Source organism: Cavia porcellus, unplaced genomic scaffold (genome assembly GCF_034190915.1).
Source record: "Cavia porcellus strain 051 isolate PalLab524CR breed Dunkin Hartley unplaced genomic scaffold, mCavPor4.1 scaffold_15, whole genome shotgun sequence".
NCBI lineage: Eukaryota > Metazoa > Chordata > Mammalia > Rodentia > Caviidae > Cavia > Cavia porcellus.
This window is the reverse complement of record NW_026947498.1, coordinates 67,100,687-67,126,194: the sequence shown is the minus strand read 5'-3', so window position 1 is coordinate 67,126,194 and position 25,508 is coordinate 67,100,687. Positions and strand designations below refer to the sequence as shown.

Here is a 25,508-nt window from a genome sequence, read left to right as displayed (position 1 = left end):
TGATAAGAAGATGATGGAAACTGTGAATGCTCAATATACGAAAGAAATAGAATGCATGAAATGGATTTAAACAGATATTCAGTAATTTAAAAATTCCATCAAAAGAAGTTAAAACCACTTGAATGAAACTGAAGACAGACTTTGAGATTTTGAAGACAGGATCATGGCTAGTGATCACAAAAGGTCTCTTGAAAATAGAAGAACAATTCAACAGCTACAAGATGATTTAAAAATAAATAGTAGAAGAATTGGTGGAAATGAAAAAGCAAGAGTTAACATGAATGACATAAAAAAAACTATTTATAGAAATAATGGCAGAAAATTTCCCAAACATGGGATAAGAATCTGACAAACAGATAAACGAGGCATATCGAAATCCAAATTGCCACAGATATATAGATCTATGCATAGTTATATAAAAATTAAAATCCCAGAAATTCAGCACAAGAACAGAATATTAAAAGCTGTCAAAGAAACTAAAACAGATCATCTATAAAGGAAAGCCTACCACAATCATGGCAGACTTCTAAATCCTTCAAATCAAGAATACCTTGAAGTATTTCAAGTACTGAAAGAAAACAACTTCCAACCCAGATTGATGTATCTGTCAAAATTATCTTTAAAAATTATGGAGAAATAAGATACTTTCATAACAAAGAATAACTGAAGAAATTCATAACCACTAAAACAATACTACAAAGAGTACTGCAAGACATTCTTGACAGAAACAAAAATGACCACACTTTCAAGAACAACAACAGAAAGAAACCACTGAGCAGAGCCAACAGAGAGGAAAAGTAGAGAACCAACAGCAGGAAAATATCATGACAAAGACAAATCAATATATATCACTAATAACTACCAATGTAAATGTCCTCAATTCACCAGTCAAAAGAAACAGACTGGCAGAGTGGCTCCAGAAACAAGATTCAACAATATGCTATATACAAGAAACACAGTTAATTGAAAAAGAAATAGACTAAAAGTCAACGGATGGAAAACAATACTCCATGCAATAGAAACCCAGAAAAAAGCAGGGATAGCTGTTCTGTTTGCAGATAATGTGGAGTTCAAAACAAGAGTCATCAAAAGAGATAAAGGAAGTCGCTACATGCTTGTTTGGGAAAAAATTCAAGAGGAAGAGATAACAATCATAAATATACATGCACCAAATATGGGAGCACCCAACTACATAAAACAAGTATTAATGGACATAAAAATAAAATAAGCATAATAATTGTAATGGTTGACCTTAATACCCCATTGTCATAAAGATATAGATCAACTAGACAAAAATTCATCACAGAAATAACAGACCCGACCTAACCTGCAAGGCAATGGACTTAATGCTGGCAAACAGAATGCAGCAATCACCAAGAAGACTATACGTCATGACCAAGTGTAACTCATTTCAGGAATGCAGGGATGGTTCAACATTATGCAAATCAATAAAAATAATATACCATATCAACAGAATCAACAACTAAAATCACATGATCATCTCAATAGTTGCAGAAAACTCTTGATAAAGTCCAACACTCATTTATGTTAAAAATCCTGTAGAAAATTGGAATAGATGGTCTTTACCTCAATCTGATAAAAAGTCATTTATGACAAATCAACAGCCAACATCATACTAAAGGGCAAAAACTGAAAGCTTTCACTCTAAAGTCAGGAACAAGACAAGGATGTTCAACATCACCTCTCCTACTCAATATAATTCTGCAAACATTAGCTAGAGTAATTACACAAGAAAGAGAAATGGAATAAGGATAGGAAAAGAAGTAAAATTATCATTATTAATACATGACATGATACTCTACATAAAAGACCCCAAACACTTCATCAAGACTTCTAAGATTAAAAACTGAATGCAGTAGCATAGCTGTATACAAAACCAAAATTCAAAAATCAATACCATTCCTGTACACAAACAAAAATTTCACTGAGAGAGAAATTAGGAAAGCCATACTCTTGAAAATAGCATCCAATTTAAAAAAAGAAATTCTTAGGAATTGGTCGAACAAATGAAATAAAAGATCCACACGCTGAAAATTATAGCACTCTGAAGAAAAAGAAGAGGATATCAGAAAATGAAAAGATATCCTCTACTCATGGATAGGAAGAACTAAAATTGTGAAAATGGCCATGCTCCCAAAACTGTTACAGAATCCCAATTGCAATCCTGATCAATATTCCATGGGCATACCTCACAGATCTAGGGAGGACATTCCTAAAATTCATTTGGAACAGAAAAGACATAGAACAGCAAAGACAATGTTGGGCAACAAAGGCAGCATCACAATCCCTGACTTGAAATTATTCTATGAAGCTATAGTACTGGGGGAAAATCAGCACAGTATAGGGGAATAAACAGATCTAGGACCAGTGGAACAAATTAGAAGATACAGAAACAAATACAAACACACTCAGCAATCTTATCTATGACAAAGAGGCCAAACACTTTCACTGGAAGAAAGATAGCCTCTTTAATAAATGGTGCTAGAAAAACTGGCTTTCCACATGCTAAAAGTAGACCAATGTCTATGACCATGCACTAAACTAAAGTAAAAATGGATCAAAGATCTGAATATTAAAACAGAAACACTAACTCTATTGGAAGACAAAGTGGGTAGAAATTTAGAATGGGGCATGCAGAGTTCATAAAAAAATTGCACAGGACGTACTTCAAAGAACCAACAACTGGTATCTCATCTTATTAAAAAGTTTCTGCACATCAAAAGAAATCACCAACAAAATGAAAAGAAAATCTACAAAGTGAAAAAATATTTTAGCCAACTGTCCCTCAGACATAGAACTCCCATCTAGAACACATAAAGAATTGAAAAAAAGTCAGATCCTAAATTCAAAGTCTCAATTGAAAAATGTGCATCTGAAATGAATACACAATTCTTTGATGAGGAAATACAAATGGCAAATAAATGTATGGAAAAATGTTCAATATCATTAGATATCCGAGAAATTCAAATTAAAACAATACTGAGATTCTATATCATCCTAGAAAACATTGTCATCACCAAGTAATAAATTAATAACTACTGAAAGGATGTGGGGAAAACAAATCTTCTCCACTGTTGGTGGGAGTATAGACTTGTAAAACCATTGTAGAAATCACTATGGAGATTCTTCAAAAAACTAAGAGTAGAAATCCCATTTGACACAGCTAAATCCCTTCTGAGTATTTTCCCAGAAGAATTGAAAATGTCATATCACAGCGATATATGTGCACCCCTGTTTATAGCATCACACTTTGTAATAGCTAAATCTTGGAAATGACCCAAATGCTTATCAACTGAGGAATGGATAAAAAAAGACATGGTATTGGGGCTGGGGATTTAGCTCTGCCTTGCAAGCAGGCAGTTGTGAGTTCGATCCCTGGTACCGATAAAAAGGAAAAAGACAAAAAAAAAAAAAAAAAAGACATGGTGTTTTTATACAATGGAGTACTATTTAGCTATAAACGAGCATGAATGTGAGGATTTTATAGATAAATAGATGCAACTAGAGATCATACTCATAAGCAACATAAATCAAACTTGCATGTGAAGCACTGCCCTGTCTTCCTAGTGTAAGAAATTAAAGAATAAGATACAAAATCTTCACAAGATATTGAGAAAAGGAAAGAAACAGCACACAAGGAAAGATGTGAGAAAGAAGAAATGAACAGGGAAAAGAAAATATATATGAATGATAGCTAACATAATTATACTACTAATTTCTTTTAGTTCATTGAAAGGATCAGTTTTTGCTCATACTGGTTGACTAATTTTGCATGCTTGTATCTTGTAATCTGAGGAACTTCTTTGAAGACAACAGTATGCATAAACCATTGTTAATTTCTTATCATCCTGTTTTGAAATTTTGCATTATTATTATGTATCTTTGTCTCTTTAAAATACTGAAGAAAAGTATAAACCATGTATTATATGGTTTCATGTACATGATATGTAGCCAAGCTAATCTATAGAAATAAAACATCAATTGATAGTTCATTGACACTAGTGAGGTGACTGAGAATAGCATGAAGTACTGTTAGTACGTGAGAAAAAACTCAGCTATGAAAGTATGGCTATTGATAGAGTTTACATCTGAATTGTCTCATGAGGACCTGTGTGTTAAAGGGTTAGTCTGCATCTTGGTTGTTATTGGGAGACAGCAGAACTTTTAAAACATAAGGCATAGCCCACCCCTTCCACGCACCAGCAATCCCTCCATCTGTGTAGGACACAGAACCTTCAGTGGTGTGCAAGGCCAGACCCCAAGCCTGCCTGTTCTGCGCCCCCGCCATCCCGAGGTCTGCTGCAGGACAGAGAACTGTCAGCAGTGCACAAGTCTGGCCCCTCGAGCCCACCTGTTCCATGCTGCTACCATCCTGTCATCCACTGCAGGACACAGGACCTCTAGAGGTGCACAGGGCCAAGTTGAGCTGGCCTCTTCCATGCTCCTGCCATCCCACTGCTGCCCTCTGGGACCCCCCACATCTTGGACCTAGTATTGCTATTGATCCTTGGCTCCCTCTCATCCCCCCATAACCTTGGACTGCAGGGGATTAACTGTGCTGTGTCAATGAGAGATTCAGTAAACCCTCATCCAAACAGAAGACCTCAGCAGGCCTCCATCAGTGTGCTGAGTTTGCACCTAAAATAGGAATACAGTTTGCTACATTCAGTGGGTAAACAGGAGCAATAACAAAGCTCCCTCCAGAAGTAGAACCATAGCAAGTTTGGCAAGAATGTAGGTGAGTCCCTCCTTCACAGAAAGAACATCAGGTAGGTTGAGGAAGATGACAATAAGGCCTCCCCCAACCCAAAGAAAATTACAAGGGCTTATGAGACACCCAATGATATAGTAGTGTCCCAGCCAAGACAAACACTACAGACAGGGAGATCTGGTGACCAGGAACAACCTGAAGATATAGTAACAGCAGGAACTAATGGATGATTTACATCAATACTTCTAGAGTCTAGGAAGAATACAGAACTCACATAACAGGCCCTACAGGAGGAATTCAAGTGACTGGCCCATCTTTTTATTGTGGCACACAGCAGTTGGACAAACGTCAATCACACAATAGGATTCTAAGATACACACTATCAACAGATGAGACTAGTGGGATTGAAAGACCAAATATTACCTCGAAAAGTAAAACGACTAAACAAAAAAGCAAAATTCAATCTCAAATATCTAGTCCATCAGGAGCAAGTAAAGGAGACATTGAAATAGGGGACTTCAAAAGTTTCATGCCAGAAATCTCTGAAAAGATCACAAGTAAAATAAAAAGACAAATCCATGAGGCTATAGAGGAAATCAAATTAGATGTAATCTCCCATGTAAACACAGAAATAATAACCTTAGTAAAGGAGTTGCTAAGCACAGTTCAAGAAGAAGTAGATAAAAATGTATAAGAGCATGGGAAACTGATTGAAATCTTGAATGAACAATATAGAAAACAAGCAGAATCCAGTAAAGAAACTCAAAGAGATACCCAAGAAACAAAAATTCCATTAAAAGCTGGAAAAACTGTTTAAATGAAGCTGAGGATGAAATTTCAGATCTTGAGGACAGAATCGCAATTACTGGTCATGAAAGGCTAGAACTTTTAAAAATAACAAAGCAGCAGGAAATGACAATCCATCAGATTCAAGATGGTGCCAAGAGAAACAATATAAGATTAAGAGGTATCAGTGAAGATGCAGGAGTCAATGCAAATGACATAGGAAAACTATTCACAGAAGTAATAGCAGAAAATTTCCCAAACATGGGGAAAAATCTGATATGCAGACAAGTGAGGCTTGTAGAATACCAAACAGTTACAACAACAATATATAAATCTATACTCAGACATATAATAATCAAGATCCCAGACATACAACATAAAAGCAGAATACTAAAAGCTATTAGTGAACAGACACAACTCACCTATTAAGGAAAACCCATTAGAATCATGACAGACTTTTCAGTACAAACTCTCAAGTCAAGACAAACTTGGACTGAGGTGTTTCAAGCCCTGAAACAAAAAGCTTTCAACTCATATTGATGTACCCACCAAAACTTTCTTTCAAATTTAATGAAGAAACAAGATACTTCCACAATGAAGAACCACTGAAGAAATTTATGTCCACCAAACCAACCTTAGACTTAGTTTTGGAAGACATACTAGATAGAGATAAAAATGACCACAATCTCCAGAACAACAACACATAGAAACCACCAGGTAGGACAAGCAATTTAACAAGGGGGAAAAGTAGAAAACAAACACCTGGAATATAACATGGCAAAGTTGAGCCAGTGCATATCAGTTATATCCATAAATGTATGGCTTCAATTCACCTATCAAAAGAAATAGGTTGACAGAACGGATCAAGAAACAGGATCCCACAATATGCTGTATGCAAGAAACACATCTGACTCAAAAGGAAACTCATAGATTAAAAGTCAAAGGATAGAAAACTGTATTCCATGCATCAGGAACCCAGAAAAAATCAGGAGTCACTAGTCTGTTTGCAGACAATGAGAATATCAAACTGAAAATATTTAAAAGAAATAAAGAAGGTCACTACATATTTATCAGTGGAAAAATTCAAGAGGAAGAACTAACAATTATAAATATATATGCACCAAATACAGGAGCACCCAATTATATAAGACAGATACTAATGGACATGAAAAACCAAATACACAAGAACACAATTATAATAAGGGACCTTAACAGCCCATTGTCACAAAGAGATAGATCAACTAGAGAAAAAATCAGCAAAGAAATAATAGAACTGATTCATACCTGTGAGTAAATGGACTTAGTAGATGTTTACAGAGTATTCCACCCAACAACATCAGAATATACATTCTTCTCAGCTGTGCATGGGACATTATCCAAAATAGACCATATAATAACCCATAAAACATTCTTAAGTAAATGAAAATGTATTGAAATTATCCCATGCATATTATCTGACCATAGTGCACTGATATTGGAATTAATGGCAAAAAACTTGTATAAATACAGGGAAATTAAATAACAACTTTTTGAACAACCAGTGGGCTACAGATGAAATTAAAGAAGAAATAAAACAATACTTACAACACGATGAAGATATGGAAACAACATACTATAATCTGTAGGATGCAATGAAAGCAGTCTTAAAAAGGAAATTTATAGCAATAAATGGTCATATCAAGAAAATAGAAGGAGCACAAATAAATAACCTAATGCTTCATCTCAAGCTTCTAGAAAAAGAAGAGCAAGTTAAACCCAAGGTCATAGAAAAGAGGAAATTGTAAAGATCAGAGCAATAATTAATGCAATTTAAACTAAAAAAACAATACAAAGAATTAATGAATCAAAAAGCTGTTTTTTATCACAGAATAACAAAATCAATAAACCTCAGCCTAACCTTATCAAGAACAAGAGAAAAAACTCAAATTCATGCAATAAGGACTGAAAAGAAGAAAATTACCACAGATCCCATGGAAATTCAAAAGATCATGAATACCTACTTTGAAAATCTCTATTTACATAGGATGGAAAACACAGAGGAAATGGACAGATTTCTAGAAACATACGAACTACCAAAGCTTAATCAAGAAGATATAGCAATATTGAACAATCAAATATCAGCTACTGAAAATGAAAATGTCATTAAAAACTTACCAACAAAGAAAAGCCCAGGTCCTGATGGATTCATGGCTGCATTCTACAAGAAATTTAGAGGAGATTTGATGCCAATACTCCTTAAACTCTTCAATGAAATTGAAAGGGAAGCAGTCCTCTCTAAATCACTCCTGGAGTCAAGTATTACTCTGATACCAACACTAGAGAAAGACTCAACCAAAAAGGAGAACTATAGGCCCATCTCACTAATGAACACTGTTGCAAAGATTCTCAATAAAATACTGGGAAGTAGAACGCAATAAACCATCAAGAAAATTACAAATCACGCACATGTAGGATTCACTCTAGGAATGCAGGGATGGTTTAACATAAACAAATTAATAAATGTAATACACCACATCAACAAAGCAAAAAAAGAAAAACCACATGGTCATCTCAATAAATGCAGAAAAAGCTTTCGATAAAGTCCAACACTTGTTCATGGTAAAAACCCTTCAGAAACTCAGACTACGCCGTATCTACCTCACTCTCATACAGGCCACCTATGATAAACCAATAGCCAACATTATACTAAATGGACAAAAACTGAAAGCTTTCACTCTAAAATCAGAAATAATATAAAGATGCCCACTATCACCACTCCTATTCAATATAATTCTGGAAATATTAGCCAGAGAAATTAGATCAGCGAGAGAAATAAAAGATAGGAAAGGAAGAAGTTGAAATTATTACTATCTGCAGATGACATGATACTCTATATAGAAGACCCAAAAAACTTTAAAAGACTATTAGAGGTAATAAACAAATTCAGCAGTGTAGCTGGATACAAAGTCAATACTCAAAAATCAATAGCATTCCTTATACTTACAAAAAACTCACTGATAGAGAAATTATGGAAATATCGCCCTTCACAATAGCATCTAAAAAATGAGATACTTAGGAATCAACCTAACCAAGAATGTAAAATCTATATGCTGAAAATTATACTATGTTTAAAAAGGAGATTAAAGAGGATATTAGAAAATGGAAAGATATGCTCTTGGCTAGGAAGAACCAACATTGTGAAAATGACCATACCCCAAAACTGTTATATAGATTTAATGCAATCCAAATCAAAACACCATTAACATATCTTACAGATCTAGAGAAAACACTCCTAAAATTCATTGGGAAACAGAAGAAACCTAGAATAGCAAAGCGATTCTGGGCAACAAAAGCAAGATAGGAGGCATCTCAATTCCAGAATTGAAACTATATTACAACGCTACAGTGATAAAATCAGCATGGTACTGGCAAAGAAATAGACCTGAAGATCAATGGAACAGATTAGAAGATATAAACACAACTACAGAGACACTCAGCCACCCAATATTTGACAAATGGGCTAAACACGTTCACTGGAAGAAGGATAGCCTCTGTAATAAGTGATGTTGGAAAAACTGGCTTTCCACATGCCAAAGTTTAAATCTAGATCACCATGTACTATACTAAAATCAAAATAGATCAAAGATCTAAATATTAAAACAGAAACACTAAATCTACTGGAAAACAAGTTAGGTAGAAGTCTTGCAGACATAGGGGTATGTAGAATATTCATGAACAAAACGTATACCACATGTGAAACACTTCAAAGAATCAAAAACTGGGAACCTCATATTATTAAAAATTTTTTGTATTTCAAAAGAAATCGCCAACAGAGTGAAAACCCACAGAATGGGGAAAAATTTTAACCAGCAACCCCTCAAAGGACTTATATATATACCACAACATAGAAAGAATTAAAAAAAAAGCAGGCCCACCAAATTCAAAGATCCTCTCCAAAAAGGGCATCTGAGATGAACACACATTTCTCAGATGAAGATATACAAATGGCAAATAAATACACGAAAATATGTTGACTACCACTGGTCATTTGAGAAATGCAAATTAAAACAGCATTTAGATTTCATCTCACTCCAGAAAGAATGGCTGCCATTAAGAAATCAACTGATAACAAATGCTGGCGAGGCTGCAGGAAAAAGTGAATTGGAATGAAGATTACACTAAGCACACTGTAGTAAAGACTTTGAATACATTATATCTATGCACTCAGTTTTTGAGGAAAGCTGAAGATAAAGGCAATGAATTTATCAGTCAGGGAAATTGCAAGACATCAAAGCAGTCAGGCAGAACCATTAATTACTTTAAAGAAAATTTCAGTGAGAATTGGGAGCAAGAAAGAACAGAATAGACAGATTTAGAATACTTACAGTTAGGCCAGGTAAGGATCATTTAAAGGTGAAACTTTACGGAGGATTTGAGGAGGACCCTGTATAACTGCTAAAGAAATTAGTGTTAAAAAGAATCCAAGCATTCTGCACGAATAAAAAGACACCTTGAGAGCATTTTAGGAGTTGTCTAACCGCCACCCCCCCAGGACAGGTGCAAAGATGTGAAAGTATAAATTTGTTTCAAATTTTCCAGGACAGTCTTTTAAGAATGGAGAATTAAGGGACCTTGCTCACCTAGGACCAGCAGCAACCATTGTTGCTAAGGCTTCCAGAATCTACTGCAGCCATGGTTTAAATGAAATACCAACAATTAGTTGGTATTTGACTTTGGCATCATCAACATTATTCCAGTTTTTCAGTCATGTAGCATGTAAGATTTATGCAGTGCTGGAGGCTTCCATCAACATGGCAGAAGAAACTTCAGAAGGCTAGGTAGTGTTTGACAGGTTTAACATTGAAGAAAGAATGCTACACACATCAGTATATGCAGCAGTGAAAATGAAAGCAAATCAGTAATGCAGACTTAAGCAAAATAACGACTTCAAGAATATGGATCATCTTACTGAGGATAAAAGATACAAGTAGTACACAAATCCATCCCAAGAGACTAATCATACAGGCTGCAATCTAAAGTAAAATTGATGGGGCTACTCAAACGTTTGGGAACCAAATCCTTCAAAGATGGCTCAAAATACAAAAATCAATAAATGTAATAAACAGAAACAAATAGAAGTCAGAATAAAAATCATATGATCATCTCTGTACCAGTCAGTGTTTACTAAAGAAATAGATATAACAAAATACATATAAATATATAAGAATTTACAAGACTGACTTATAATAGCAACCCATAGTCAGATGTGGAAGATTACAGAGGTCTGTCTGCACACTGAAGACCCAAGAATTCAGTTGGTCCTGGAGTTCATTTCAGTGTTCCATGTGAGTCTGCCTTCGGAGGTCAGTGGGTCTACAGTGGAAGGCTGAACAGTCTAGCCCGAAGGCTGAAGAAAGTTGGGTCATTACTGTGACTATATCTAATCATGTGGTTCAAGAGTTTCAGAATAGCTTGTGGGGAAGTTTGGAAAGGTTTGGAGATGATGCATGAAAAAATAGAGCAGGAGTGCCTCAGGCTGTTTGTATGGTAGTTCTGGTCTGAGCTTGGAAGACAAGAAGGCTGATAGAAATCAGCCGGTAAAGACCAGTCTCAGGAGGTTTCTTCTGAGAAGAAAGACTGCACTGGCTTTTGGACTCTAGATGATGTGTGTTATGGCTTGGCAGAAAGTTTGTCTGCATTCTGTTCATGACAAGAGAGTATACCTAAGACTAAGAGTGATGGACTAATTTGTCTGGCAGAAGAAATTTCAAGGCAGTTGAATATTGAAGGGGTGGCATGGCTACTGTTGGGGAGTTTAGCCAGGTTTATGTTGAGAAACAAGAGCAAAGAACCAAGCAGAATGATTTAAAATGTTGTGAGTTTGGCCATAAAGGAAGCTCCAGTAAAGCTGTGAATTATAAAGACAGGGCTGAGAAGATCATGATTGCTGAAAAGGAATAGAAAAATATAATAGGCGACCTTAGGACATCATAAAAAGCAGCAATCTCCATGCTTTGCAGCCTCAAAACTGAAAAAGTGATTTTGCTTTGAGGAGAAAGCCACAGACCATCATATTCCAGAATTGTGGTGACATAGAGAATTAGTGCCTATTAATCCAAGCACTCAACCCTTACAGTCAAGAAAGAGGGAGTCCTGGCTACTGCTTCAGGTGGCAGCAGACCTTGGCAGCAACTGCACTGATTTTATGCACATGCAGAATGCAAGAGTTGTGGGTTAAGAAAACTTCCACCCCAATTTCTGAAGGCCTGGGAGGTCAGGCACTGTACCTCTGAAAGGGTAATATGTGAAGCCATGTGGGTGAAATCAAAGGTGCAGTGGAGAGCCCAGAAGTTTGGAAAAGCCAGGAATGTAGGTTATGTAAGGAAACCTTCAAGGAGGGAGCAAAGCCAGCCCAAAAAAGACACTGTGGGAGCTATAGCCATTCAAAAGGCATAGGGGTGGAAACCTCACAAGTTGTTTGGAGCTCACAATTTGCCACAGGATTGCCTGAGATGCTGCATGTGGAACATCAGGACTTAATGTTTGCCTTGCTGAATTTTAGGATTGCTTCTGTCCTTGATGTGGATAAAAAATTGTGGTCAACTTAAACACTAGCTGAACTGAATCAGTGTGGTACTGAGCATGGATGGTTAATCTGAGGACTGCTGCCAGCATAAAAGGGGGACATGGAGAGAAAGAATATAGCATTTTGGGTTATCCTAAGTGTTGCGGTTGTTTGGAGCTGTTGGTTCTCCTGGAAGAACTTGTCATGCTGGCTTCTCTGATATGAATTTGACCATTATCATCAGAGGAGCTTGGGACCTTGTTGCTGAGAGTGGCTGAAGTTCACTTTGGGGGAGCTCTGGTCCTTCTGTTGAGCATCACTTCCTGGATCTGGAGTGTACTGTTCAGTCTCCCAGAGAAGTTTGTCATGCTGGCTTCCTGAACTTGGCTGTTCTTAACATTGGAGGAGCTAGAGACCTTGTTGTCACTGTAGAGGGCTGTGATACTTTTTGAGGGAGCTCTGTTCCTTATTTTGATCATTGCTTCTTGGCTCCAGCATAGAACCCTCAGCCTACTGGCACACTTCCTTCATCCCATTGGCATAGACTTTTTAGCTTCCACCATTGACCTTTGGGCCTTCCTAGCACAGATCCATGAAACAGACTTGCTTGAGTCATTGTCATGGGCTCTAAGCCTCCATTTGGACTTGTGGAAGGCATTGCATGGGCCCTAAGGCTTTAGCGGGACTCATGTAGGACATTGCTATGGGATCCAGGCCCTCAGCTGGATTCCTTGGGTCTCAGTCTGTGGACAGATCTCCTACACTTACTGTATGTGACTCTGGGTGACCATTATAAAATAATACTATGAATGATGTGTTCTATATGTAATTGTTCTCTTTGCAACTCCTGACTACAACAATCCCAGTCCCTTTTAATTCCCCTGTAACTGTTTAAATGGAAATGTTTATCTTGTGCCATTAAATTGGAAGTGTTTAACTTTTCATTTGTACGGGGGCTTTCAGCTACAAGTTTTCCATACAACTCAGAAGAGACTTTGAACTTGTACTTTTCAGCAATGTTAAAACTGTTAGGACTTGCATGATTTTGCTTTGAAATGATAAGAAAAAGCATGTCTTTGTTGGGTTTAAAGAAATGTGTCTGGTTGTCAACTTTGCAAAGGTGGATTATAACAGTTGATACTGTGTCTAGAGAAGTTTAGATATTTAATTAAGTAACTCAGTAGTTCTACATTCTAGGCTAGAGGACATATCTTGTGGCAGCTGTTTGTGCTCCATGATGCTGTAATGGTTCACTCATTGTGTCAATTTGAGAAATTTAGAAGTTTAACAAAGTGATTTAGTAGGGATGCAGAGTCCTCACTTTGTAAAAATCCTGAGCTGGTACAAGAGGAAGGAATGGAGATGGTAAGACTGCTATACCTGCCCAAGGGCAGGTAGACTACTTATAATAGAAGGCAGGAAAAGAGGCTTGTTTTTCCTTTTGTGCTCATGTTGCTTTGCTGTTTTCCAGCACTTTAAAATGTCATACCTGTGCCATGCCACCTGCCTTGGAGTCAACTGATTATGGACTGAAACCTCCACACACTGTGAACCAAATAAACCTTTTCTCCTTTAACTTTGGGTTGTTGGGTATTTTGTCCCAACAATGAGAAAAAAGGGAGTAAGACAGCCTGAAAGCAGAAGAGACTGCACTAGAAGCCAGATGATGCCCAAGGTAGGGGTAAAGAATAGAGCTCCTCAGAAGCAACAGAAAAAGATCTGTCCATCTTCATTTCTCCTGTATGCCATCCAGGAAATAAGCTGCCCTAAGATGGGTCTTCAAAATCCTAGGATGTAGAATTGCTGAGCCAATTTAGTTCATCTTCTCTTGCTCAAATTGACGCAATCAATCAACTATTACAATCTCAAAAGATGAAAAGTCTTTGACAAAATCCAACATGCATTCATGACAAAAACCCTGAAGAAAATAGATATTAAAGGAATTTATCTTGATCTGAAAAATCTGAACAAACCTACTGCCAACATCAGATTATATGGGGGGAAATGGAAAGCTTTCTCTCTAAAATCAGTCATAGGAGAAGGATATTCACTATTGCCACTCCTGTTTAATATGGTACTTGAAGCATTAGCTAGAGCAATCAAGTAAAAGAAAGAAATATAAGAAGTCAAATTATCATTATTTGCAGATGACATGGTTCTTTGCATAGAACATTGAAAAATTTCACCAAAAGATTCCTAGAATAACCAAATTCAGTATAGCAGCAGGTTACCAAATCAAGCAAAAGTCAACACCATTCCTGTACACCAATAATAAATTCATAGAGGAAAAAATTAGCAAAGCAATAACATTCACAATAGAATTGTTGGCATATGGAGTAGAATTGAGAAAAATTAAATACTTAGGAATTAACCTAACCAAGGATGTAAAAGACTTTTACAATGGAAACTATAATATTCTGAAAAGGGAAATTGAAGAAGACATTAGAAAATGGAATGGCATCCCTGTTTCTGGATAAGCAGAACAAATACTGGCAAAATAAGCATAATTTCAAAAATGACACAGATTTAAATCAATCCCAATCAAAATACCAACAAATTTTCCTACTTTTTTGTATTACATTTTTTATTGATAACTGATATCAAATTAAAAAGCTTCAGCACAGCAAAGAAAACAATCAACAGAATTAAGAGTAGACTTATAGCATGGGGATAAATTTGCTAGATATTCTTCAAAAAGAGACCTGACATGAAGAATATGTAAAGAACACACAAAAAAATTAGACTTTCCTCCAAATAAATGACTCAATCAAAAAACTGGCAGCCAAAACAAATTGACACTTCTCAAAAGAAGTACAAATGGCCAAAAAATACCTGAAAAAATGTTCAGCATCTTTTGTCATTAGAGAATGTAAATTAAAACAACAATAAAATACAGTACCATCTTACTCCAAAAAAATTGGCTTTCTTCAAGAAATCTAATAATACATGCTGGCCAGGATGTGTGGAGAAGAAACTCTTCTTCATTGTTTTAGGATTGTAAACTTATTCAACCACTATGGAAATCAGTGTGAAGATTCCTCAAAAACTAAAACTAGAAATTCCATTTTACCCACATGTTTCCAAAAAGCAAAGCCACCACACTACAAAGATACATGTATTCCCATGTTTATAGCAGCACAATTTATAATAATTAATTCTTGTAAACAGTCTATAATGCCCAGCAATAGATATGTGGATGAAGAAAATATGTTACTTATGTATAACAGGGTGCTACTCTGCCATTAATAGATTAATTTCAGACATTCATAGGTAAATGGATGCACTTTAACGATTCATGAGCTCTTAAGAGAAACTCTAATGAAGGCTCAGAAGACAGTGAGGATATAGACAAGGCCTTAATATTCTTAGTGATTATCTAAGAGGATATAAAAAGAATCTTAGTAGAAATATGGACAGTAAAGGCCATTCTGGTGAAAATTCAGATAGAAATGAGAAGTATATTATTAGAAACTGGAAGAACTCGGTTGACCTTTTATGTCCCTGTTCTTTGTAGAAAGCAGAACTTCTGAGAAATGAAAAAGTATATTTTACACAAGAAATAGCTAAGCAAAATATGGAAGGTACAGAATGACTTTTCTTGGCTATTCATAGTAAAATTTGAAAAAACAATTTAAATATGGAAATAATAGTCCAAAGGTAAACAGAGAAAATAGTTTGGAAATTAAGTAGTTTGGAAATTTTTCAGACTGACCATTTTATAAAGAAGGAAAAAGTGTATTTGAGAGACAATCACTACTTTGGTTTGATATGGAGATTAGTATAGATCAGCAGAAAATAATGAAAGAATGACCCTAAAGGTACTTTGGAGATCAATGGGTCTACCACTACTATCACTATCCCAGAGTATCAAGGTGTAGACAACAAGCCTATGTTATAGGATGCCCTCAAATACTAAAGGACTTATTCCCCTGTGCTTCCTCAAATCTCTGCTCTCCATATTCTGGGACAATGGTCTTTACCCATTGCATATGTGGCTTCACTGACCGATGTGTAATAATAGGTAAAGTAGCTGCCTCTCTGAAGTACACAAGCAGTAAACTCTGGCTGAGCCCATGCTGTGTTATCTCCACTAGCTCACAGAGTCCATGAACTTTGGGCATGGTACCTTTATCTAGATTTCAAAGGATGCCCTAGAGGGTTTTGGGGCCTAGGCAGAGAACTGGCCATGCAGGGTCACAAGAGAACCCTCAAAAGAACAATGTCTAGCAGAATTTTGAAGAGCCCAAAATGACAGATCCATTAACATGTAATTTTAACTTGGGAGAGCTCCAGGTATCAAACACCAAACCATTAGAGCTATGGCATGGTATGTGCCCCATTCTATAAAACTATGGCAACAAATCTACCCAAAGGCTTGGGGTCCAGTTCCTGCTCCATTTATATAAAAGGCAGAAAACAGAGTCAAAGATTATTATTCAGGCTTAAGATTTAACATTTCCATCTTGTGTTTTATAGTTACTGAAGATCTATTCTCCTTTTTTTCTACTTATCCCTTTTAGAATAGAAATATCTATCCTATCTCTGTATGTTGAAAGTACATAACTTGTTTGAGTTCATATACTCACAACTGTAGAGGAATTTTCCTTGTATGAATCATATCTTGTGTCTCACATATCTGATTTAGAAAAAATTTAAGTGAACTTTGGGCTTTAAATTTTTGAGTTGATGTTAGAAAATGTTGACTTTTGGAGCTATTAAGATTGAATGAATATATCTCACTTGTGAAAAGGACACAAATTTAGGGAACTAGGGTCAGTATATTATGGTCTGAATTTTGTATATTTTCGAAATTCATGTTTAAACCAGAGCCACAAGATGATACTTTCAAAAGGTACAATACTTGGAAGGTGATTAGGTAATTAAGTTTCCACCTTCATGAATAAGATCAGTGCCCCTATGAAAAAGGATTTAGATCTTTTGTTTGCTTCTTCTGTCCTATCATCATGCAGCCAGAAGATGTCATCTTTGAATAGAGTGAACCCTTATTAGCCACTAAACTGGCTGATGTCTTGATCTTGGATACCTGAGAAATATGAGCAATACATTTCTGTTGTTTATAAACTATATACTCTAAATTATTCTGTTACAGTAGCCCATTTATTTAATGTAAATATATTAAAAACTTTTAAGAAAAAAGGACAAAAGTAATAATATAAAAATAAAAAAGAACAAGAAACTTTAAAAACCAAATGGAAGATTTGGAACTAAAAAGAAAATAACAAAAATTAAACTTCACAGTGGATTTAGTACCAGATTAGACTATTGGGGAGAGTACCGATGACCTTTAAATGTCAAGGCAAAAGAAAATATCTAAAATAAAGTAAAAAATAAGGCTTAGAAAATACAAAATCAAACAAAAAAGAACAAATGTAGTAACACTATAACATCAGATACGGGAACACTGTCCTACATTTGACATCAAAACAGTACACATAACTACAATTTAAGTTTAAATTATCATTTTTCTCATAGTATTTTCAACCAAGAAATCCAAGTAAAGCCTCCTAATTTTTAAGACTTCAATTATTTTGAGAAGTATGTAAAATATTAAAAATAGTGGTTCAATAAGCAAATTTAATTACTTACATTCCATATGCTGAGCTTACGGCAAGACTGGTAATCTGTTGAGGAGGTTCCCCATCTACCCACACCAACTGAATAACAAGTTCTGCTTGATATCCTGGAGGCATTCTCACAGGTCGTGTCTTAACACTAGACAAAAGGAAAAAAATATTTCTATCATGCTCAGTTTAAAAACGCATACTCATGCTTTTGGCTTTATGATGGGCTAAAATTGGGCCTCTTTTACCTAATCTGGTTTGCGTTGGTAAATTACAGGGAATTATCATACAGAAATACGTGAGGCACTGGTGCAACATGCAGATGACGAGTGTCCTCTAATTTCTCAAAATATAACAACCCATTTTTTTAAAGTAACTCTTTCAGGTACATCTATAATTTCAATTTTTCTTCATCACTTTTTTCTCTTAAGGACAGTAAGTTAGATTATTTTTATTTTGCTATTACTTTTTTCTTATAGTGTTAAATATATGTAAGTTATAAAGCATAACAATAAAAAGAATGGTCACCTATCTAAAGAGATCAACATTTTCAATCCTGGAATTCTTGCTCTTTTTTTTTTTCTAAAACTACTCTACCTATAGTCTTTGGCTAATTTGGCTAATTCTTTCACTTTTTTCAAATTATTCCTCAAGTCTTATTCTCATAATGAGACTTATTATGACCACTCATTTTTTATTCACAGAGGCACAAAGGCTCCCAAAAATTCAAATAGTTACACAAATATATGTATATATTGATAAGAATTATTGCTAAAAGTTAATGTTGCCTAGTTGAAATCCTTATTTATTGGTTAACGTGTGGAAATCTAAATTCGGCAAAGGAAAGTAATTTAGGTATGATAATGACATAAATGTAGCAATGTAGTATGGGTTATACATAACTCAAGAATCACAAGCAATTCACAGAATATTACTTAAATCAGTTTGCTGCTCAGTCTCGACACAGTATGGAATTATACTGTTTTTTAACCTATGGTTAAAAATCTTCATGATTACTGGTTACTTCATCTCTACTATCAAGTATTTGTTCCCTCCACTGATTTTTCTGTCATTCCTATCTTAAATTTCTTTACTTACACAGAAAATTTTAGGTATATAGAAGACTTAACGCTTTATTGTTGGGTTTTCCTAATAAACATCTTCAGGTGTTTCTTGACTTTCTTGAACTTTTTGTTCTGTTTCTGTTTTTCATTTTAATACAAATCAATTAAAGTAAACTAATATGAAGGATAATTTTGAATGTGAAAAATCATAACATTAGCTAAAAATTTTATAGTGATTTTCTCATTTGTAGATTTTTCCCTATTAATACTTGTTTATATATTTTTTTAATTTCAAAAAAATGTTTTGGGACAAAACTTAAAGATTAGTACTAATTATACAGATTTTGTTCCTGAAATGTTTGTAGGTTGGTTGTGTTTTGAATCATTATCTTGATACACAGTTCACTTTGGCCTTGAGCGCACTATGTAGCTCAAGCTGGCCTCAAATCTGGGAGGATATCTCTGCCTCAGCCTTGCAAGTGTTAGAATTACAACTGTGCACGACCCAGTCATACTTTGTTCCTGAAATCATATTTCTAAAATTTTCATGTTTACATAAGAAATGAGGAAATTAGCTGTTTATATTTCAAGTAACGAGTGTAGATATTTTCAAATGTGATTCAGAGAAATTTCTTGCTTAATTCTCCATCAAGTCCATGCTGGACACATTTGTTTTGTTAATGCAGAAGCAGTAAGCAATGATTTACACCCTGTGATACAAATCATATAAAACAATTCAGATAAATATTAGAATGGCTTTATTAATTTCAGATTTTATTAAGTGATGTTGCTAAACTTTGCTTAGATACACTGAGTGAACACTATTTACAAATGGAAAGTTAGAAAAAAGAAAAAAATAAATATTAAATAAAAACAGATATTAGTAATCATGAAAAAAAATTATTTTTTCTAATAAAATATACTTGTAATACAGAGTAAGCTTGGTTTTGTTTTTGATTCTAAGATAGTTCAATGTACTTTTTCAATTGGAAAATACCAAGAAAGTGGCCAAGTTTTTGCTCTGTCAAAATTTTCATTTTATCAAATCCATGTTTTCTTTTGGATCTTTCTGGAAAAGAAGTAAATAAATAAATAAATAAATGAAAGATGAGAATATTGTGTTTTTTTGTGTGTATTCAAATAAATTACCAGAATACTGGTCTACACAAGTAAATCACTTGACACAACGTAGAAGAGTGATTTTGTCATAATGTCCAAGATTATAAGATTAATATATAAGATTTTTAAAAATTCAGTAGCAACTCTTACCGATAAAAAGGAAAAAGATAAAAAAAAAATTCAGTAGCAACTCTTACTTCAGGCATGGGATACTGTCCTTTGTTACTCCTTCACTAGCCACAGTATTAGTGCTCCCGGAAAGACTCCTTGAAGAAGGAAGCTGGGATGAGAGATCTGGAAACGGAGGACTTGTTTCTGGTTCAGGGGTAATAATATCTTCAACATCATATTGAAGTCGTACCTCTAATGACTTAAAAAATCAAATTTTAATTTAATCTACATCATAAAAATGAATACTTATATTAATATATCTGATAATTTTTTAGTAATTATTCACAATTTTTTCTGATTAGTAAATTCAATTTGAACTTATATTAATGTTGAGAAGTATGTCACCTGAATTAAACTGTTAATTATAAAGAATACCCAATGGCAACCAGAAAAGACAAATTTTTAATTCTTCACAATTATAAGAAAATACTTACCAGTAAACATAAAGTTTTGATATATGATAAAATAGCAAAAGTTGTTTTTAAAAAATTGGTCATTACTAATTCAATGAAAGAAATGACAATGTATGTATGTATTTGTATTATTTGTACAAAGCCTTTCAGTTTAAAAAACCTCTCTGAATTCTGGCTTTGCTATAATTTAGAAAACTTTTCCAAAAAAGTTCCATGTTTTGTGTCATTAATTTTACATGTTTAATTTTATGACCTTGATTAAAACTACTTAATGAATAAAATTCTATGATAATTTATATAGAAATAAGGTGATCCCCAAGACTTTCTGAAACTAAACATATTTCAAAATCATGCTTAATTCAATAGGTACACTGAATGCTTTAATTAAAGTTGATTTTTAAAAAATATTTGCTCTACAATGTAAAATGTACATTTTGGAATTGAAAATAACTGCTTACAAAAATGATAATAAAGAACACTGACTGTAGCCATATTATCAAGATGAATGCCATAATTACATTAAAAAGTCTAGTGGCAACCGTTATCAATTCTTGAAAATTTAGCATACTTAAGCATCATATTATAATGTCTTTAATCTATAAAATAATCAATGAAATTGATATTAGTATTTCCAGTTTACTTTTATTTTCCATTTTATTTACACAAAATTACATAGGTGATAAAAGTGAATCGTATCTGTACTCTACTATTAACTAGCAGCCACTTGAGTTGCTGATAGTCACACTGGCATTCAACGGTAAAGGGAGAATTAAAATCTTGTTATAACTGACTTCAAAGCTTGGAGTTCTAATAAACTATAAAAGGATGTTAACTTTAGTTGTTAAGGTAAAAATACACAAGAAATAAATCTTTATCTTTTGATAATAGGAATAAGTAGAATTATCTACATTGCTATAATAGTAATTAAAAATAACCTTATTGCAGTTGAGAATCACTTAAAACAGTTAGTTGACTTGAAAACAAGAATTGTTAAACTTAACAAAAAATAAGTATAGAACAAAGCCTGCACTAATGTTACTTTTACACATATAAGGAATCAATAATTATATACAATTGGTACATTATATATATGTAAATATAGGTATTATATTCTTTTGTATGTATGTGTATGGTGCTGGGGATTGAATTCAAGACCTCATACTTGCCAGGCAGGTGCTTATGCCACCGAGATAATCCCCAGCCCAATACAGGTATATAATGTATAAATATTTCAAAATATATTATGTTCTATAATTTTATTTGCAATAAAATAAATAATTATAAATGCTAAAATTCTAATATTGGCAAATAGTATTCAGAATAAATTGATTCATTTTGGCCACACAGCTGCAACATCAAAGTGATAGAAAAATCTTCATATACCAAAGAGAAATTTAAAAAACGTTGATTTTTAGCAAGATTAACTTAAAAATAAGCTTATTTTGATACTGAGAGAAAATCTAAGTTTTGATAGACAATTGTCCTTGTGATGTTAAGCCAAACCATTTTTAATGTAAATATTAAGTTATAATAAGAATTCAGTAAGAATTTAAAATCCTATGAAATATTATCACTGGCTACAAAGTGTACTTTTGTTGTTTTAAAACCATACCAGCTAGTAGCCCAAATATATAATTGATTTCTTTACTATCTATAAGTATAAAAATTAAATTTTAAATAACTTACCACTATTTCTGTTGTAATTTCATATCTGCTGAATTTATAAATAATGACATATGCAGAAACTCCTGATACACAAAATATTCTACTCTCTGGACACCAATAAATCATCTGAACAGCAAATGGATCTTCCTCAACAATTTCACATGACTGTTTGCCTTCTCCCACCTTCTGTTTTTCAAAGACTTTTGAAGTTTTTAGCTTGTACAGCATCTGCAGAGTTACTATGAGACATTGAAAGAGTTATCTTCTAGTTTGAACTAATATTTACGTGTTGTTAAAACTTTTCCAATTATTTATTAGACCAAAAATTACATGGAACCAGTACTCACTTAATATTGTGCTCTTATTTCAGTATAATATAAAGTTGAAGACTCGCAAGAAAAAAAAATAAACGTATGCTGAGGAATATATATTTATTTTATCATGTGATCCTGAGAAAAGTCCTATGATGTATTTTTGTTCTTGTTTATAGGTGAAAACACTAGGCTCAGAAAATATACAATAAAAATATAAAATGACTCTATCCTAGGGGAGATCTCTCAGCCTCTTTTCAAAATTTACCTCTTTGACTGCTAAATAGGAGTGTGACACTATTCTCAGGTTAACACTTCACACAAAAAAAACTGTTAAGATGCTGCTTTGGATAAGAATTATTGTAATTTACCAGCTAGCAGTATCAGGAGTCCAAGAATCTATAATTCTTTTAAGAAAGTTCTATTCTTATTGGTTATGTGAAGAAAAGATACAAGTCGTATAAAACTAAATTTGTGAACTGCTTTCAAGAATATTTACCGGGGATGTTTTTTCCTTTTGAGGCTGTGATTTTATTATCTCTCCTACAAAACAACTCCTCTATGAATAAGCATTAATGAAACCTAAAACTGAAGGTAATTCTACAAAATAACTGGCCTGAACATTCCCCCAAAATGTCAATACATGAAACATTCAGAATTGTTCTAGAATCTTAAAAAGTTACAGGATAATAGTGACTAAATACAATAATCACCCTAAATTTTCTTTTGTTAACAAAAATATTACTGAGACAATTGGAAAAAGCTGAATAAGATGTGGAGATTAGAAAACAGTTTTTATTAATAATCTCTTGGTTTTGGTAACTATGTTTAGGTTGTGTAAAGGAATGTCCTTGCTTGTATATATACTGAAGCATTTAAGGATATTAAGTATTAGAGAAACATTATGTCTGTGTCTATAACTTATTTCTCAAATGCCTTAAAAAAGTATGTCTATATGTAAATATTTTGTGTGTATGTGTGTACAATGGTGTGAGAGATCATAAGAAGGTGGAAGGAGAGATGAGGGGGAGAAAGAGACGACCAAAGGAAAGGAAGTTTGTTAGGTGGGTGAAGGAAAGAGGTGAGAGGAGACAGAGAAAGGAGAGGAGAGACTAGGAAGGAGAGAGGGGAGGGGAAAAAGGAAAGGAATAAATGTAGTACATACTGAAACTTGGAGAATCTGGTTGAAAGTGATACATTTCACAGTATCTTTTCGTTTTTCCTCTTTTTTTTCTGTAAGTCTGAAATTATGTCAAAATAAAATAGCTCTTAAAGAGGTAAGATGTTGTATTAGGTGCAATAGCTAGACTTCTGAGGTCAGATGGGATATCCTTGCATGTTACAAAGCAATGAAAAAAGGATATTTCATAAATAACTAAGGTCCTTAATTAGGTGACTTTCAATTAATCAATATACAGATTATCCTTAATAGGCCTGCACTAATCAAGCGAGGTCTTAAAAAGAGAGATCAGAGCCCTCCCTCAAGGCAGATAGGTACCTTGAAGCAGTAAACCACCATAGGTTCTAGAGATGTAAGAAAATTAAGACTGTAGGGGCTGGGGATTTAGCTCAGTGGCATAAGCACCTGCCTTGCAAGCAGGCAGTCGTGAGTTCGATCCCCGGTACCGATAAAAATAAAAAAAGACACACACACACACACAAATTAAGTCTGTAGGCAACTACATAAGAGCTTGAAAGAGAACCTTGAGTCTTAAATAAAACTGTCAACTTAGTCAATACCTTGACTATACAGTCTAATGAGACTCTGAGCAAAGGATTCAGTTAAGAAGTAATCAGACTCCTAACACTTAGAAACTGTAAGGCAATAAATAGATTTTGTTTCAAATTGTTAGATTATGATAATCTATTACTCAGCAATAGGAAACTGATACATAATACAAATTCAATTTTTCAAATTCACCTTCTTAGGCATTGTGACTCAAAATTAGCAAACTGGTATTTCATTATACTGTATCCTCATAATCAATTAAAGTAAAAATGTTAAGCCCAGGTCAGTCTTTCATAATTTGTACTGTGAATGTGGTAAAACAATATTTCATTTAATAATTAGCTTCTTAAGACACTGTTATATATTCTAAGGAGTTTTGTACACTCTAATAATTAAAATTTTTAAGTATTCTCTCATATTTTAGAAGGAAGGAGTGACTCTCAGCTGGTGAAAAAGGAGCAATGATATCAGGATGCATTAATTTTGTTCTAGAAACAAGTTCATATTTGCATGAAAAGATTCATCAGAAGAAAATCTGTTATTTTTCTTGGTTTCTCCTTAATCATTTACTCTTTAATATGGGAGGCCTGATATGATTTGAGCTGAAATTTCCCCCCAAAAGCTCATGTGTTCAGATATCACCAATTCCTGAGGGCATTCACTTCACCAGTGAATTAACCCATTGATATGCTCATCACTGCATGAGTTACTAGGAAGCAGGACCCAGCAGAAGGAAGTCACTGAGATGTGAGTCTTTTTGAAGGGTGTATCTTGTTCCCAACCCCTTCCACTCTTTCCCATTGGCTGCTTCCTAGCTGCTATGAGTTGAAGTGCTTTCCTCTCCTACAACGGAGCTAGCCACTCTGGAGCAAAACTGAAAACATGCCAGAACGACCTTTTCTCCTTTAAATTATATAATTTTTGTCCCAGCAAAGGAATCATTACTAATATACGGGTCAAAAGGGGGCCTTCGGCTATAAGCCTTTAAATCCTTTAATTTTTTCCTGATGTTGAAGATTTTCTTGATTAGTGAGGGACTCTAACTGTATCAGAAGAGTATCATCAGGAGCCTTTTCTTTCTTCTGTTTTTCTATTTATTATAGTCTTCCTAAGAAAATATTTACTACTACAGCTTCAAATATCACTTTTGTGTTGTTTCTTCAATCTTTATTCCTGATTGTTTTAGCTAACTTGCTGAACATTTCTATTTCAAACTTCTGGTATTACTATAAAGTTCAAAACTCAAAAGCTCTCTAGTATTCCTTGTTTTCAAATGAGTTCACTTCATTTTACCAGTTATGTATCTTCAGAATTTAGAGGTGTTGCTAACTTGTCCTCTTCATACTCCTGCAAAAACCTTGACTACCTTCCAATATTCAAACTAACACTATT

General features: G+C 34.2%; 1 protein-coding gene across 7 annotated transcripts in view; it reads right to left on the bottom strand.

Annotated features, from left to right (window-relative positions):
- Positions 1–25,508, bottom strand: part of Stxbp5l (syntaxin binding protein 5L) — a 375,791-nt gene that overhangs the window by 109,705 nt on the left and 240,578 nt on the right. For all 7 annotated transcript variants that reach the window (XM_063225050.1, XM_063225052.1, XM_063225055.1 and 4 more), the window contains exons 16-18: positions 22,098–22,315; positions 20,025–20,197; positions 17,670–17,795 (exon numbers count right to left, since the gene is read on the bottom strand). In XM_063225050.1, coding sequence (XP_063081120.1) covers positions 17,670–17,795; positions 20,025–20,197; positions 22,098–22,315 — 517 coding nt within the window. The remainder of the gene's footprint in view (positions 1–17,669; positions 17,796–20,024; positions 20,198–22,097; positions 22,316–25,508) is intronic.